The 15217-nt window shown below is 40.9% G+C and overlaps 1 protein-coding gene across 1 annotated transcript in view; it reads left to right on the top strand.

The window, feature by feature from the left end:
* Positions 1-74: 74 nt before the first annotated feature.
* Positions 75-15217, top strand: part of Elp2 (elongator acetyltransferase complex subunit 2) — a 36638-nt gene continuing 21495 nt past the window's right edge. Inside the window, exons 1-9 of the mRNA XM_027400587.2 lie at positions 75-272; positions 2689-2767; positions 5348-5418; positions 8717-8873; positions 9217-9294; positions 11156-11220; positions 11428-11494; positions 12118-12255; positions 13713-13808. Coding sequence (XP_027256388.1) covers positions 135-272; positions 2689-2767; positions 5348-5418; positions 8717-8873; positions 9217-9294; positions 11156-11220; positions 11428-11494; positions 12118-12255; positions 13713-13808 — 889 coding nt within the window. The 5' untranslated portion in view covers positions 75-134. The remainder of the gene's footprint in view (positions 273-2688; positions 2768-5347; positions 5419-8716; positions 8874-9216; positions 9295-11155; positions 11221-11427; positions 11495-12117; positions 12256-13712; positions 13809-15217) is intronic.

The raw sequence follows: 15217 nt of genomic DNA, 5'->3' as shown, positions 1-15217 counted from the left end.
CGTCTTAGCCCCGCCCCGGCCCCTTGGAAATACGGACCGGCTGGCTTCTGCGGGGGAAGCCGCGGCTAGCTAAAGTAGTTCCGCTCTGCGGCGGAAGTGCGCGGGAGTGTCTCTGCCATTGATCATCTGGCATCATGGTGGGTCCTGTGCTGGAGGTGTCTCATGTGTTTTGCTGCCCAAACCAGGTTCGAGGAGCTTTGAGTTGGAATACCGGGTATGGAGGACTCCTGGCCTTCGGCACGTCCTGCTCCGTGGTTCTCTATGACCCTCAGGTACGAGGGATTAGGCGCGCTCTACGGGCCCAGCTTGCAGGCCGAGTGCGCGGTCCATTATACTCAAAGGATCTGGGAGGGCTTCCCGAGGGGCCTGGATTCTGTCCTTTCCGTGTCGCGCTGCCTCTACCTAGGGTGGCCGTGGCCTGTGATCCCCGAACTGAAACCCCAAGGATGATATCTTTGTCGGAACCCTTAAAAAATTGAAATTTAGGCGTGGGTTAAAGCCACACATGGCATCTGAATTCTTTGTTTCCTCGCAGTATAGTTTACGAACGTACATTGAATTGCAAAGAAATGTTAAGGATATTTTAGTGGATGGAGCTTTTAAAGAATGGAAAAAATAGAGGATGGGAGTCCTAAGCCCTGGTTATAAAGCAGTACTTAAGTCATTTCTTGAACATTAGCCAGCTGTTTTTTTTTTTTTTTCTGCCAGTTTTCCTATTCAACTTCTCAAGTGAGTAATTAATGCATACTTATCGGAGTTGTGAACCATCTCCCCTGTTTACTTTAGGATGGTACAGTTAGTGTTTCATGGGTCAGAGTTGAAACGCAGAAAACTAAAGGGCAGAGCAGATGCTTGTCTGTTTCTTACAGTGCTGCATTGTTAGAGTTTCGATTTGAAATCCCATTTCCCTCAACTTGCAGATACAAAATTCTATATGAAAAACATTTCAATTACTTCCTCTTACCTATAGCATGCTCTTACATCTCTTCTGGTCTTTATGTCTTATCATTTGCTATGTATATTCTTGATTGGCAAGAAGCAGCATAATCAAACCAAAGGTGAACTTTACATTAACCATCAGCTAATGGCTAAGCCAGTAGAAGCCCATCTTTGTGCAGAAGTCAGTGGATTTGTTCCCATACCTTCCATCACTTTGTTGCCGAAGTTGTTTGTTTCACTTTGTAGCCCAGGCTGGCTTGCCTTTGAACCCACTGTAATTGAGTTTGCTTTCAAGCTTCCCATCCTCTTGCCTCAGATTCCCAGGTGCTGAGACTACAGATCTGAACCACCATGTCCATCTCTGTCACATTTTTTAATGATAACATGATAATCATGTTACAGGATTTTTAACATACCATGTATTGAACCCCCAAAATACTTTTTCAAGTATTTTCTGATTGGGCCTTTAATTAAAGAATAGGAACACTTGAAATGTGGGCCTGGAGAGGTGGTTCCTGGTGAGTAAAGTGCTTGATAAGCAAACATGAGGACCTAACTTAAGATTCCCCAGCACCCATGTAAGAACCAGGCATGTCTGTGTGCATCTAACTCTAGAGCTCACTGGCCACCCAGTCTAGCCAAAATATTAATTTCAGGTTCAAAAAATAGGTGGAGAATTGATTGAGAAAGACATTCTGATATCAGCCTCTGGTCCACACACACACACAGAGCTACAGTACAGTTTTGAGGATGATGTTTATCTGGCACTTTTTGAGATCCCATCTAGGTTTGCTGTAGGCGTTGGGATGCTGCAAAGATAATGAGTAATTACTTCTCAGTCTAGTGGGAGAGACAAGGAGATGCATTTAAGTGCTTTCCAACCTTAGAGAGCGCATTGCCTGTTCCTTTTTCCCAGCCATAACAAATTCTGTTTGGCATACAAGCAGGCATCAAGTCAGTGCTATTGATAACAAACACAGAAAGGGCTGTATTGAAAACTACTGTGACCAGATCTTTAGCTGTGTGTGAAGTCAGGCTGCCCAAGGGTGGCTGAGGAGCTGGCTGTAGAACTTGAGGGATCTGATTTAGGACTTTAGCAATTGTTATGACCTTGTGTCAGTGTCACTGAGGCTAAAGAACCTACCACTTGTCTAACCATGAGTTTATATACATGAATTGCAGATTTTTTTAAAATTTTTTTGGGCCATCAGCATGCGCTGGAGAGATGGCTCAGTTGTTGGACCCGGGTTCAATTCTCAGCACCCACATGGCAACTCACAGCTGTCTATGACTCCAGTTTCAGGGGATCCAACACCTCACACAGACATACATGCAGGCAAAACACCAATGTACATGAAAAAAAAAATTAAAACCTCTACTTAGTGTTACTTGGTAGTATTGTGCTGAGGACTATGGCTCACAAAGCAACTTCTTGTTTACCCTGGAGAGTCAAGACAGGCTTGCTGACACAGGGGTTGGGTGAGCAGAACTATGTAGATGAACACCCAGGGAGCTAAGATTGTCAGTTATTAATAGGATGGTGGGAATACATGTGGAAGAGCAGGAAATCACTCTAGTGAATTGATAACTCAAGCCACATTTAGAGATTTGTGACTTGAAAGGCAACTCTATTGATGAAATTCTTTTTATTGCATCAAAATATTGCTAACTGATTTTTACTTGTTAATCGAAATGTGGGCTACATTCTAATGTACTAATTGATTTTTTTTTTTTTTTCTTTCTCTAAAGCAAAAGGTGGTTATTAACAACCTGAATGGTCATACTGGTCGAGTCAATTGCCTGCAGTGGATACGTAGACTGGATTGTTGTAAGTATTAAACCAAGAAGGTTGATTTCAAATGCTTTTTGATAAAAGTATGGTTAGTAATTTCTTTTTCTTTATCATTTCCTTGACTGATGTATGTTTGGAAAAAAGAGAGAACTGGTCTACCCAGTGAGGTAGCTGACTAGATTTTTACTTGATAACAGTTGAAGCATGGTACACTCTGTGCCCATAGCCTCTGATTGGAAACCCTGTGAGTAGGGCACAGGTGGAGGCTGACATTCAGCTGACTCGGTGTGTTTCTGCTGTAGATAGACGGTTGCTTTAGTTAAGACCTTGTACGTCTGTTGTGCTTGATAGTATGGTCTGGAAAGTAAGGGGCTGTCCTTCATCAGAGGACTCTTGAAGTCCCAAGACGTGTGAGGTCCATGCTGTTTTCATAATTCTGAGAAGCATATTCATTCACAGGTTGTCAAGAGTGTGCTGTGTAGTTTTCCTATCAGCCACGTGATGTAACATGATGCTGTAACAGACTAAATAGAGCAGCAAATATGAAACTTCAGCTGTTTTCTAATATAGGCAGATATCAAAGAGCCTTGTAGACATACAGAATTGTGCTTCTGTTCTTAATTTTTCATGGTTCTAGCATAGAGGTCTTCAGCTCCCGTGGAAATTTATATTAACATATTTTGTGCATTGTTATAATTAAATTACTATTGCCAGTGTGTGATGGTGGGTACATGCCACAGTGCATCAGTAGAGTTGATTCTCTTCACCCACCTTTGTGTGGGTTTGGGGATCAAACAGATCTCTAGGTTTGTACAGAAGGAGCCTAAGATGTGAGTTACCATGTGGTTGCTGGGAATCCAACTCAGGACCTCTGGAAAAGCAGCCAGTGCTCTAAACTGCTGAGCCATCTCTCCAACCCTGGTGCCTAAGATGTATTTTTTTTTTTTTTTTTTTTTTTTTTTTTTGAGACTAGGTCTTACTGTGTCCTTGATGGCCTAGAACTCACTATGTAGACCTTACTGGCCTCAAATCCACAGAAGTGCCCCTGCCTCTTCCTCCAGAGTGCTGGGGCTAAAGTCATGTGTTTCCATGACCAACATCATTGTAGTTTTTAGGTCAATTATTACAAAAATACTTTTTAGTTTTAACTTCTAATGATATACATAGCCCACATTAAAAACTTTTTAGGGGTTCTGAAGATTCTTTAAGAGTGTGAAGTAGAACAAAAATTTTGAGAATTGCTGGAATGCAGTGGATTATTCTTACTCTTCATTGTAAGATTTTCTGACTCCAGAGTTTTTTATCTTATTTATTTATTTATTAGAAAAAAAGTAAATGTTATTTTATTTAAAAAGTAAATATACTTCTCATTTCAATTGACATAGTCTATTAGGGAAATAAGACAATTTAATTGATTAGAAAGATAACATTTTTTTTTTCTCTGCATTTATTTTTGGCTTTTCAAGACAGGGTTTCTCTGTGTAGCTTTGGAGCCTATCCTGGCACTCGCTCTGGAGACCAGGCTGGCCTCGAGCTCACAGAGATCTGCCTGCCTCTGCCTCCCAAGTGCTGGCATTAAAGGCGTGTACCACCAACATCCGGCCTTTCTCTCCATTTTTTTGTTTAAATTAGAAACAAGATTATTTTACATGTCAATCCCAGTTCCCTCTGCTCCCCTCCTCCCCTGCCCCGCCCAACTAACCCACTAACTATCCCATACCCTTTCAGCTCCCCAGGGAGTGTGAGGCCTTCCATGGGGGGCGGGGTCTTCAGAGTCTGCCATATCCTTTGGCCCACCCCCTTGTGTCTTGGCTCAGGAAGTATCCCTCTATGTGGAATGAGCTCCCAAAGTCCATTCCTATGCTAGGGATAAGTACTGATCTACTATAAGGGGCCCCATAGATTTCCGAGGTCTCCTTACTGACGTTCATGGGGTCTGGATCAGTCCCATGCTGGTTTCCCAGCTATCAGTCTGGGGACCATGAGCTCCCCCTTGTTTAGGTTAGCTGTTTCTGTGGGTTTCATCAGCCTGATCTTGACCCCTTTGCTCATCACTCCTCTTTCTCTGCAACGACTCCAGAGTTTTAATTGACCTATTGCTTGCTGTAAACTCTCAATCCAGTGGAAGTCTCTGTTGACCTTCTGTCCTACTGTGCTGTTTGTTGTTTTGCTCTCTGAGTTAAGTTACTTTTCATTCTACATTGTGATCCAGGTGCAAGCAAACAGTTTTCTTGAGCTGGTGAGACTCTTTTCTGTGGTTTTATCTGTGAAATTAGAAAAAGCTTAATACACCACTTATCTCAAGTGTGAGTCAGAGTAAGGTGTGTATCAGGTCAGTAGAAGCCATTATATAATACAAAGGATGGCTCTTAATGTGTGTTCAAAACACAGTTGACATCAAAGACTACTGCATCCTACCATAGGACTTTGTTGTGAAGTATTAATTTTACTTCGTTTAAAAGTAAGGTCATATAAAATGAATTCCATGTGTTATCACTATAACCTCTAGTAAGGTCTGTCACTGGATAACTTAGATTTCCTAAGAAATTGAGAAGAAAACAACTAGGGAAAGAAATGACATGAATGCAAATATTTACTAAAACACAACTTTTTCAGCCCCTTCCTCTGAATTGGTGTCTGGAGGATCTGACAATCGGGTGATTCACTGGGAAATAGAGAATAATCAGGTCAGTAGCTGTTCCTAATTCTAAGAAATGACTATATTTACTTTTCAAGTTTTAGCTCTCATTTCTTGTTTTTTTGATTTATGAAATGCCCTCTTTTTTTTTCATTTACAAACTTAATTTTATTTGTTTACCTATAACCCATATACTTTGTTGTTTTTTAAAATCTGAAGACAAAATTCCAGCACTGAGAAGGAGAGGTGGACACAAAGTCTCTAACCAAGTGACTATTTGCAACTGGTGCCTGCTATAATTGGTATCTGGATTTATTGGACATACTCCTAGCCAAGCCCGGTGTCCAGGAGTAGCTAACCAATACAAAACTGATTCCGTGTTTTTATTTTGTTTTGCTGTGGTTTTTTGTTTTTTGTTTTTTGTTTTTTTTTTCATTTTAGAATTTTTTTTTTTTTTTGTATTTCTATTTGTTTTGATTTTCAGCTTTTGATTTTTGTTTGGAGCAAGAATGAGAACAGGGAGGTGGAAAGAATCTGGAGGAGTTGGATGGGGGGAACATGATCAAATATATGAAAAGAAAAAAAATCTCTGAGTATTATTGAATTGTTGTGCAGGAAAGTAAAAGTTCTCATATGCTCCAAGCTGAATATTTCAAGTAAATTGAGTCATAAATATACTATAAAATAAATTGCCAAAAGCAATTAGGGGGAAAAAATCTGAAGCCCAAATACTTTATATATATTTTAAGTATATAGCTCTCTTAGCTGGTGTTCTATTGCTGTGAAGAGGCATCATGATCACAGCAACCCTTATAAAGGAAAACATTTAATTGGGGCTTCTTAGAATTTCAGAGGGTTAGTCCATTGTTGTCATAACAGAGAGTGTGGTGGCACTTAGGGTGACATGGGGCTGGAGAAGGAGCTGAGATTTCTATATCCTCAGGCAATAGGAAGAAAGAAACACTGGGCCTGGTTTGAGCATTTGAAACCCCAAAGCTCACCCTCAGTGACACTTCCTCCAACAAGGCCACACCCTTTAATCCATATGAAGTAGTGCCGCTCCCTAATGATCAAGCATTCAAATATACCTGTGGGTCCCATTCCTAGTCAAACTATCAAAGTAGCCAAGATACTTTATCTACTTATTTAATAAAAAACAATGTGTCTAAGACATGGACTGGGGGGAATGCAGTGAGTAAAATTCTTGCTGTGCAGGCTGGAGGACCTGAGTTCCAGTCTCCAGAACCCACATAGTGGCTAGGCATGGTAGCATTCACTTGGAATCCCAGATCCTCTACTGTGGAGGGAAAATGGAGACAGTAGAGTGCCCAGAAGCTCTGGGGCAGCCAGCCTGGGATACATTGTTGTGAACAACTAAGAGAGAGCAATGCTCAAATTAGGTGTAAGATGAGGACAGACACCCACGTTTGTCCTTCAGCCCCACATGCATGCCATACATACACATTTTCTGAGACAAAGTTTCAGTTTAAAGGTTTAAAGGCACGATCCCCTGAAGGGCTGGAATTGCAGGTATGTGCCTTCACACCCAGCTGAGATTGTTACCTTCCATGTGTCAGGGGCCCTGTACCCTTCCTCTAATTTCTGCTTCCATATTCGTGTGCTGTCACTTGTCTCTGTAAATCCCTCATTCAGGCTGACCTGTTCTGTTCTTGGTAACGGCAGACATTTTGGTGTATTAAATGGGCAGCAGCTGCCAGGTGAATATAGATCTCAAGTTGTAAGCGATATTCCACACAGTGTATGATGTGCATGGGCCTCTTTAATGAACAGTTAGGTTGTTCCTAGTGTTAGGCAAAGATTAATAAAAGTGAAGCAAGTTGTTGTGTTGGTTTCGTGCAGTTTTCTCTTGTTCATGAGTCAAGGACATTATCTTGAAGGTAGAGTAGACTTGAATAATGAAAACTCAAGAGTGCTCCATGCCCAGGTGCGTGATCTTGTTGCACATCACTGCAAACGGAAGGCATTTGAGTTGGGTTATAAAGTGGATGGACTTTGAGTGGGGAGTGATTGTCTTGGGAAAAATTTAAAGAGTGAGGATTTCAAGTAGGAAAAACATTACACAAATGAACCTGCCTTTCCCCAATCTCTTAGCATGCCTTTGAACTTGGAGGAGACAGTTTGGGAAATGTTACTAGATACTTCATGTGTGCAGAAATACTAGAGAATAGGGAAGATGATATGTGAGTGCTAGCATTGGGAGTTTGTTCTTAGGCTGGTCACGTGGTGCAGGCCTCTGTTGTCAGCACTTAACAGACTGAGACTGGAGAAGTATGAGGTCAAGGTCAGTATAGACCATGCAGCAAAACACTGTCTCATAGTTTTTGTTACTGTGGTTTAGCTGGGATGCAGATTGGTGGCGGAGCACCTGCCTGTATGTATGAGGCCTGTATGTATAAGGATTGAACTAAGGGTTCAATCCTTAGTTCTCAGGAGAGGGTTCTTATTCATCAGGCATTTGTAAGTCAGTGGTTGCTAAGGAGAGGAGTATGTCAAGAGTACTGTGACAGCACTGCTAACTTAGCATAGGAAAAACAGGAAGAAAAGAAGAGATGGTGTAAAAAATACTTTGGCACTGGCAGGTTAGTTACAAAATAAATTGGGGATATGAGGGACAGGGAAAATTGGGTTCTTTCTTTAAGGCCCTTGGAGAAAGGTGCTTCTGTAGAAAAAAATGGGCAAGTAGGAAAATAAGGAACCAGGTACAGTCATGTCATGTGACCTGCTGGCTGTATGACCAGACTTACTCTTCATGCCCCCAATGCTGCAGGAATTAGATGGAATTCTGGAGCCACCTATATTTGAATGAGGGCAGAATGCCACCCGCACTGGCCTCACTCTTAGCAGAAGAATCTAGGGAGACAAAATGAGCTCTTACTTTTGAGACCTGAAGTGAGACTTGCCAGACTTTCCTTAAGCTCCTGGTGGCAGGACAGTCATCTGAGGGGAGAATGAGGCGGGGTGGAGGTATGAAAGGCATAAATGAAGGGTGTAAGGAATTGGGATACAGGGAAAGGTTGAACATCTCAGGAATTGGACTGCTGATCATAGAAAATGCCTGGTGTAACTGAGGGTGACCTTGAACTAATGATCCTCCTGCTCTACCTCACAAGTGCTGGGATTACAAATATACAGCCATCATGTTCTGTCTACAGTCTCCTCACCTCTCTTTTTTGAGACAGTCTTGTTTGACAGTCCAGGCAGTTCTCAGACTCACAGTGGTCCTCTGGATCAGTATCCTGAGTTCTGGGATTACAGACATGAGCCACCATGCCCTGCTATATAATCCCTTTGTTCTGATAACACGTGTGACATTTTTCCTGATTCAGGTTTTAAAAACAGTCCGTCTCCAAGGCCATGAAGGACCTGTTTATGCTGTGCACGCCATTTACCAGAGTGACCCATCCGATGGTGTGATCCGTACTCTGATAGCTTCTGCAGCTTCAGATTCTACAGTTCGACTGTGGTCTAAAAAGGGACTGGAAGGTATGTTTGGAGGCTTTGTAATCTAGGTAAAAGACATAGAAATTGTGAGTAACAGTTGTAAGAACACACATAAGTTCCAATATTTTAAGCAACTTCAAAGTTATCCTAATATGAGTGTGTTCTTTTGTACTTTGTCTAAATACTCCTTAAATAAAGTATTTGCTTAAGCTATTTTGTTCTCTCTGATCTCGTTGAAATTCAACAATTTAATTTCTCAAAGTCACTGAAGCTTGGGTTTGACTTGTCCATGTGTCTGCTGACCCCCTGGTCTAGTGATGCCACCCAGCTTCTTTAGGTAGAGAAGCTCAGGGATAATTGTTGATGGTGAGTTTTTGTTTTTTAGTAAAATACCTTCAGACCTTGAACTTTGGGGAAGGATGTGTTCTGACTGTCTGCCTGTCTGTTTTGCCTGATACTAATGGTGAGTGTTCTCCTATTTATTAAAAGAATAAGAAATGTTTGGGAGCTGGGTGGTGGTGGCGCATACCTTTAATCCCAGCACTTGGAAGGCAGAGGCAGGTGGAGCTCTGTGAGTTCAAGGCCAGCCTGGGTTCCAGGACAACCAGGGCTGTTACACAGAAACCCTGTCCTGAAAAAGAAAACAAAAAAACAAAAAACAAAAAAAAAACAAAACAAAAGAAAAACAAAAAGAAATGTTTGGGACCTTGGTTTTGTATCTGTTACATTTGTGTCTCTTGTGTTAGTGATCCAGAGAATAGCCTCAGGCATGCTAAACAGCACTCTACTGCTGAGCTGTACTCCCAGCCCTATATCCAAATACTCATGAAATCAACACACTGGGCGTTGAGGCCAACACCTATAACTTCAGCATTAGGAAGATGGAGGCAGGCGAATCAGGAGTTCAAGGTTTGCGTGGGCTATGTGAGATTCTGTTTCAGAAACAGAACAGCAGCAAATAAACTGAGATATTGATAACGTAACATTTATTACAGTACTCAACAACCCAAGTCTAACTCATAAAATTAGGAATTTTGGTAGGTAAGATATGTGCCAAATTGATATTGCTGCTTATTGAATTTATCATGGATGTATTTAAATACAGTTTGGAGAAAGTTCTTTGAAGGTTGGGCTAAGTTGAAAGGTGCTTAACTGTGTGAGCCTCTCAAGATGGCAACTCTTCATGTCTTGCTTGATGAGTTGACCTTACCTGCCTTCTTTAGCCACAGAAATGACACTTGATGTGAGACAGTGATTCTCTTTAACTCCTCCTTTACCTGGAGGACAGGCCCAGCTGCCAAAGGCATGGCCAGGAAACTCCAGCCACTTCTCTCTGTCCTCTTTGGCAAGAGCTGGGGCTCTGGTTCCATGTCATGCTTCCTTTATGCAAAGGTGGCTGGGAAGTGAGGTTAGTTTTGCAACTCATAGTTTCTAGTCATCTCAGGGTTCTTAACCATTTATTTGATTATGTGCTCTTTTATTTTAACATTTCATTTATTCTCAAGCCAAATGTAAAGTCCTTAAAGTTAGTAAACACCTGTAAACCAGATTTTTTAAAAAGCCAAGCAATGGTGGTGCACACCTTTACTCTCAGCACTCGAGAGGTAGAGGTAGGGGGATCTCTGTGAGTTCAAGGCCAGCCTGGTCTACAGAGTGAGTTTCAGGACAGGCTCCAAAGCTTCAAGAGAAACCCTGTGGGGGGAGGGGTGGATTTTTAGGTAGCACCTAATGCTGGGCTCAGAGGCTCTTCAGTATCCAGCTAGGCTAACAGGTTTCCCTTTGGTCCTCTGGCTGGTGTTGTAGAAATGCACCTTACTTGTTCTTACTTTGAAACTTATTTTGGTTTGGGGACAACTTTTGGGAGTCTTTCTGTCTACTCTGTTCCTAAGGCAAGTACTCTCTTGTTTCTACATACTCCATGTATTCTAGGATAGGTGTCCTGCAACTCTTCTGCCAATTCTTCTGCCTGCCTCTCATCTTGCTGGGATTACAGATGCACAACACCACATTGGTGTTTTTAAATGTTGGTTCCAGGGATTGAACTCAGGTTTTCAGGCTTATATGGCAAGCACTTACCCTGTGCCTTCTCCGAAGTTCCCTCTTGTTCTTCACTTTCACTCCCCTTCTGTCATAATGCACAAAATGGATGCACTAATTGTCTTAGTTTTGCCATAACTACTGGCTGTAACCGTGCAGTGTCAATTTATTTCTGGAGACAGCTTGGACCCTTTCAGTTAATTTGTGTGATGTTGTGGGGAGAAGCCGGTTTTTTGCCCAGTGATTGTACCTGCAGTACTTACAGCCATGCCTGTTTTCCTCCCCAGTACCAATATTAGCGTGCGGTGATGATGACTCCAAAATTCACTTATTTATTCAACAGGATGACCAGGTAACTAATGGTTTTTATTGAGAGACTAGAATTATGTTTGCTTAGCAGTGTATCTTAACATAGAAATTTAAAAATAGTCACAAAAATTCAGTTGTCCTACGAGCTGTTTTATCTTGTGAACCTTTAAACTGCTTGAGATTTGAAGATAGTGACTAGCCCAACTAGTGACCAAGGTGTCATGTACCTTACTGACTGTTATCTTCCTAGTTTCAGAAAGTGCTGTCTCTCTGTGGACATGAGGACTGGATAAGAGGAGTGGATTGGACAACCATTGGTCAGTATGGAATTTTATTAGATGTGCGCTTGATGGGGACAAGTTTAAGTTTTCTTTGAGTGTTACATTGTCAACTGTCCCAGTTAGAAAAAGAAATTAAAAGGTTTTTTAAAAGGAGCACACATACTATGGCATGTATCTGGAGATTAGAAGACAGCATTGGGGAGCAGGAGCAAGTTTTCTTTTAACTGTTTTAGTTCCAAGGTCACACTTACTAAGACTTGGCAGCAGGTACATTGCTCACTGAGCCATCTCACTGGCCCAGAAAAGGGGATTCTTAACTCTTGTTAACTGTTGATTGGGTGGTAAAGAATGAAATAAATTGATATTTACAAGATGACAATAGTTGTCTTATTTATATGTAAATGTTCTTGAGGAATTCTTCCTAGAACTTCATGGCCTAGCTATAGAGAACCACTTGATTTATATGTATTTATTAACATTGTGTATATATTTGCCAGTGCCATTAAAAATGAATTCCAGTCAAATAAATGAAGGATAAGGAAACAAAGTCTAATATTGTTGGATCTAGAAATATACACAGCAGAAATGAAAAAGTCTTATACCTAAATTTACTGCATACAGTGTTTTAAAAAGTAATGTAATATATATTTTCTAAATAGGTAGCGACCTTCTCCTAGCAAGCTGTTCACAGGATAGCTTAATAAGGATATGGAGACTGTATATGAAACCAACATCTTTAGAAACTGAGGACGATAGTATAAAACTGAAGGAAAATACTTTCACTCTACAAGATGAAGGTGGGTAACAGTGAAGTGTTTCTAACAATATTTAGCTCTGCTAGCTGTTTCATTTGTCTCTGTCTCCACACATCTGTGTGAAGGTTAACTTTTTATTTTTATGTGAGCTTTTTATTTTAAGTGTTTCATGTTTGAAACACTTTTGTAAACTGTATTAGTCAGGTCTTTTTAATTTCTGAAAGCTGCGCTTAACTGTTTATCAGTGAACTAATTTGTGAAATATTGCAAGCATAGCATAGGAAGACCTAAGGAATAGTGTGAATTGTGGTCCTTTTGGAGCGTATTCATAAGGGACAAGCTAAATTCTTTCTCTACATTTGAGTGGCTTATGTAATTCAGATGTTCTTCCCCATTCATAGATCCTATTGGAATGTTGTATGATGGAGATATATTTGGTATTGTTTCTAAATACCAAAGTCATTCCTCACTAGTCCTCACTCATTAGGGGTGTGGTTCATGGTTAGTCTTAGTTATAAGGTCTATCAGAGGTGTGGCTTGGTAACAGTTGTATGGAGGAAACCAAGAAATAATATAGCCAACATACTATAAATAGCTATACCAAAATATGAAAATGTTCATTTATTTGTTTTTAAGGTCTGGAATATGAATTTAGCTTCCTTACTTCTTTATTATGTTAAATTTTTAAAAAAATTGATAATAATTGCCGGGCGGTGGTGGTGCACGGCTTTAATTCCAGCTCATGGAAGGCAGATACACTCAGATCTCTGTGCGTTCAAGGCCAGCCTGGTCTATAGAGCAGGACAGGCTCCAAAGCTACAGAGAGGAAATGCCCCCCCCCCAAAGAAAATTGATGATTATCAACTAGGGAATCAAGGAGGCTGGCTTGCCTGTTTTTGGTATTTATTTATTTGTTTGTTTAAGGCAGGGTCTCATCTATCCCAGGCTGACCTCCTTAACTCCTGAACCTCCTCCTTCTACCTTCTGAATGCTGTTGTTCTTAGAGGGCTGCACCACACCTTGCTGTTAATGTCAAACTGGGTGTTCTAGGTACACTCACTCTCTAACCTGAGTTATATCCCCAGCCCTTGTTTTTGCTTTAATACTTTTTTTTAATGTATGTATTTTTTGGTTGTGCTGGCAATTAAACCAGGGTTTGCACATATGCATGGCTAAGCTACACTCTCAGCCCTAGTTTTGAGCTGTATATAAGAATTCTATGTGTGATGTTTCAAAATGTAAATGATGTGTGATTTTGCTTTTTTAATTGCTGGGTAAAAGCCTTTTCAAGAATATTTCAAATAGTAAGATATATTCTTTAGCTCTTTTTCTCCATTAGGGGAGTTTAATGAAGTTTATAATTCCTGTTCTTTGTTGAATCTGGATTATTATGTTTTGTCCTATTTTTTTGACATAATTTTACAGCAGACTTGATTTTACAAATGTTCTTGTTAGAGGAGCTGTGAGGAAAGAGTATCAGTGTCAAACTTCTGTTGTAGGGATTAGTATAACAGCTGCGATAATGCTGGAGACCGTGCTGTCTGGACACGATAACTGGGTGAACTCAATTCATTGGCTGCCTCCATTTTACGAAGGTAGGAGGAAAACAAACAGCTCTTGCTTCAATAAATGTAACAGTGTTTTAAGCTGACCAGCTGACTGGAGGATTGTTTAGTGTGACTAAAGTCCGTAAATGTAAGGCATTTTTTAGTTGGCCCGTGTAATTACCGTGCTGATAGCAGCTCCACTGAAACTTGTACTCAGGCAGGCTGACTGATTGCTGCTAGGTGCTGAAACTGCCATACCCTGTTAACTGTGTTTCTTTAAAGTTCCTGTGTGAGTCAATTAAGAAAAATTGACTCAAGCCAACATGACTGGAATCTTCACTCTGGTAAGTATGGAAGTGGTGATAGTGGGAGGAAGTACTTAGGAGAAACAACACCTTTTTCCCTTCTTTCTTTTACCCTTGGCCTCTCTCTGTGGAGGGGCAGGGTTACCCTCCAGTTGGTGCTAGTATAAGGCTGAGCAAGGCATATCCCAGTTCTTGCCCCCTAGGGATGGCAATCATTAGTGCTCAGGTGGTCACTGCTCAGTTCTTAGGTTGTACATATTTGCTAAGTGTCTTCGTCTTCATTTTATCCTTTGTAGCCAGCTCCGATGTATTCCATGTAGCCTTGCCTACTGGTTTCTTTCTATCCCATCACCCCCCCCCCACACACACACACACACTTTTCCTGACCTATGTGCTCTGTTGTCAGATGTCTGTACCTGCTCTGTACCAGGGGCCTTTGCTTTATCATCTCTGTAAACTGAGAGCAAAATAACTGTGAGATTTATTTTTTCTTTTCTAGCTCAAGTTTAGTTTGAAACCAAAAAACAAAAATCTTGAGTGTGATGGTGCATGCATGTAATCCCACCATTAGAGAGGCTGAGGAAGGAGGATCGTGAGTTTGTAGCAGGCTAAACTATATAGTACAGCCTCATTCCAAATGAAAAGAAAGAGCTGAGCATGGTAGCACATAGCTGTAATTCTATCAGTCAGGAGGCTGAGACAGGAGGATTACAAGATCAAGGCTAGACCATCTTGAGTAGTGAGACCTTATTTCAAACAGACACATGTACGTATACAAATAAAAAGGAAGAAAGACTGTACACTATTTGCTAATGTATAGCTAATTTTCCACCGGTAAAAATAAGAGAAAGGAGGACTGGAGAGATCTATTTGACACCCTCTTTGGATTTTGAGGGGACCTGCACTCACACATGTAGACACATAATTAAAATCCTATAAATAAAGAAGTAAATAAATAAATAAATAAATAAGGAAGATATTGTTTTGGCTGAGCACTTACACCAAGACTCAGCCAAAGTGGAATCACTAATTTCACACTCCAAGCTCAAATTAAGCTCTTTATTTGGCCCTCAAAAATTTATTTGGCCTTCAAAGGGGGAGGTAGGGAGTCACTGTCGGAAGCTGGAGAGACAGTGGATATCCTCACTGCTC

The sequence above is a fragment of the Cricetulus griseus genome, chromosome 2, assembly GCF_003668045.3.
Source record: "Cricetulus griseus strain 17A/GY chromosome 2, alternate assembly CriGri-PICRH-1.0, whole genome shotgun sequence".
In the NCBI taxonomy this organism is placed as follows: Eukaryota; Metazoa; Chordata; class Mammalia; order Rodentia; family Cricetidae; genus Cricetulus; species Cricetulus griseus.
The sequence above is the reverse complement of the archived record's forward strand: the minus strand, read 5'-3'. Positions and strand labels throughout refer to the sequence as shown.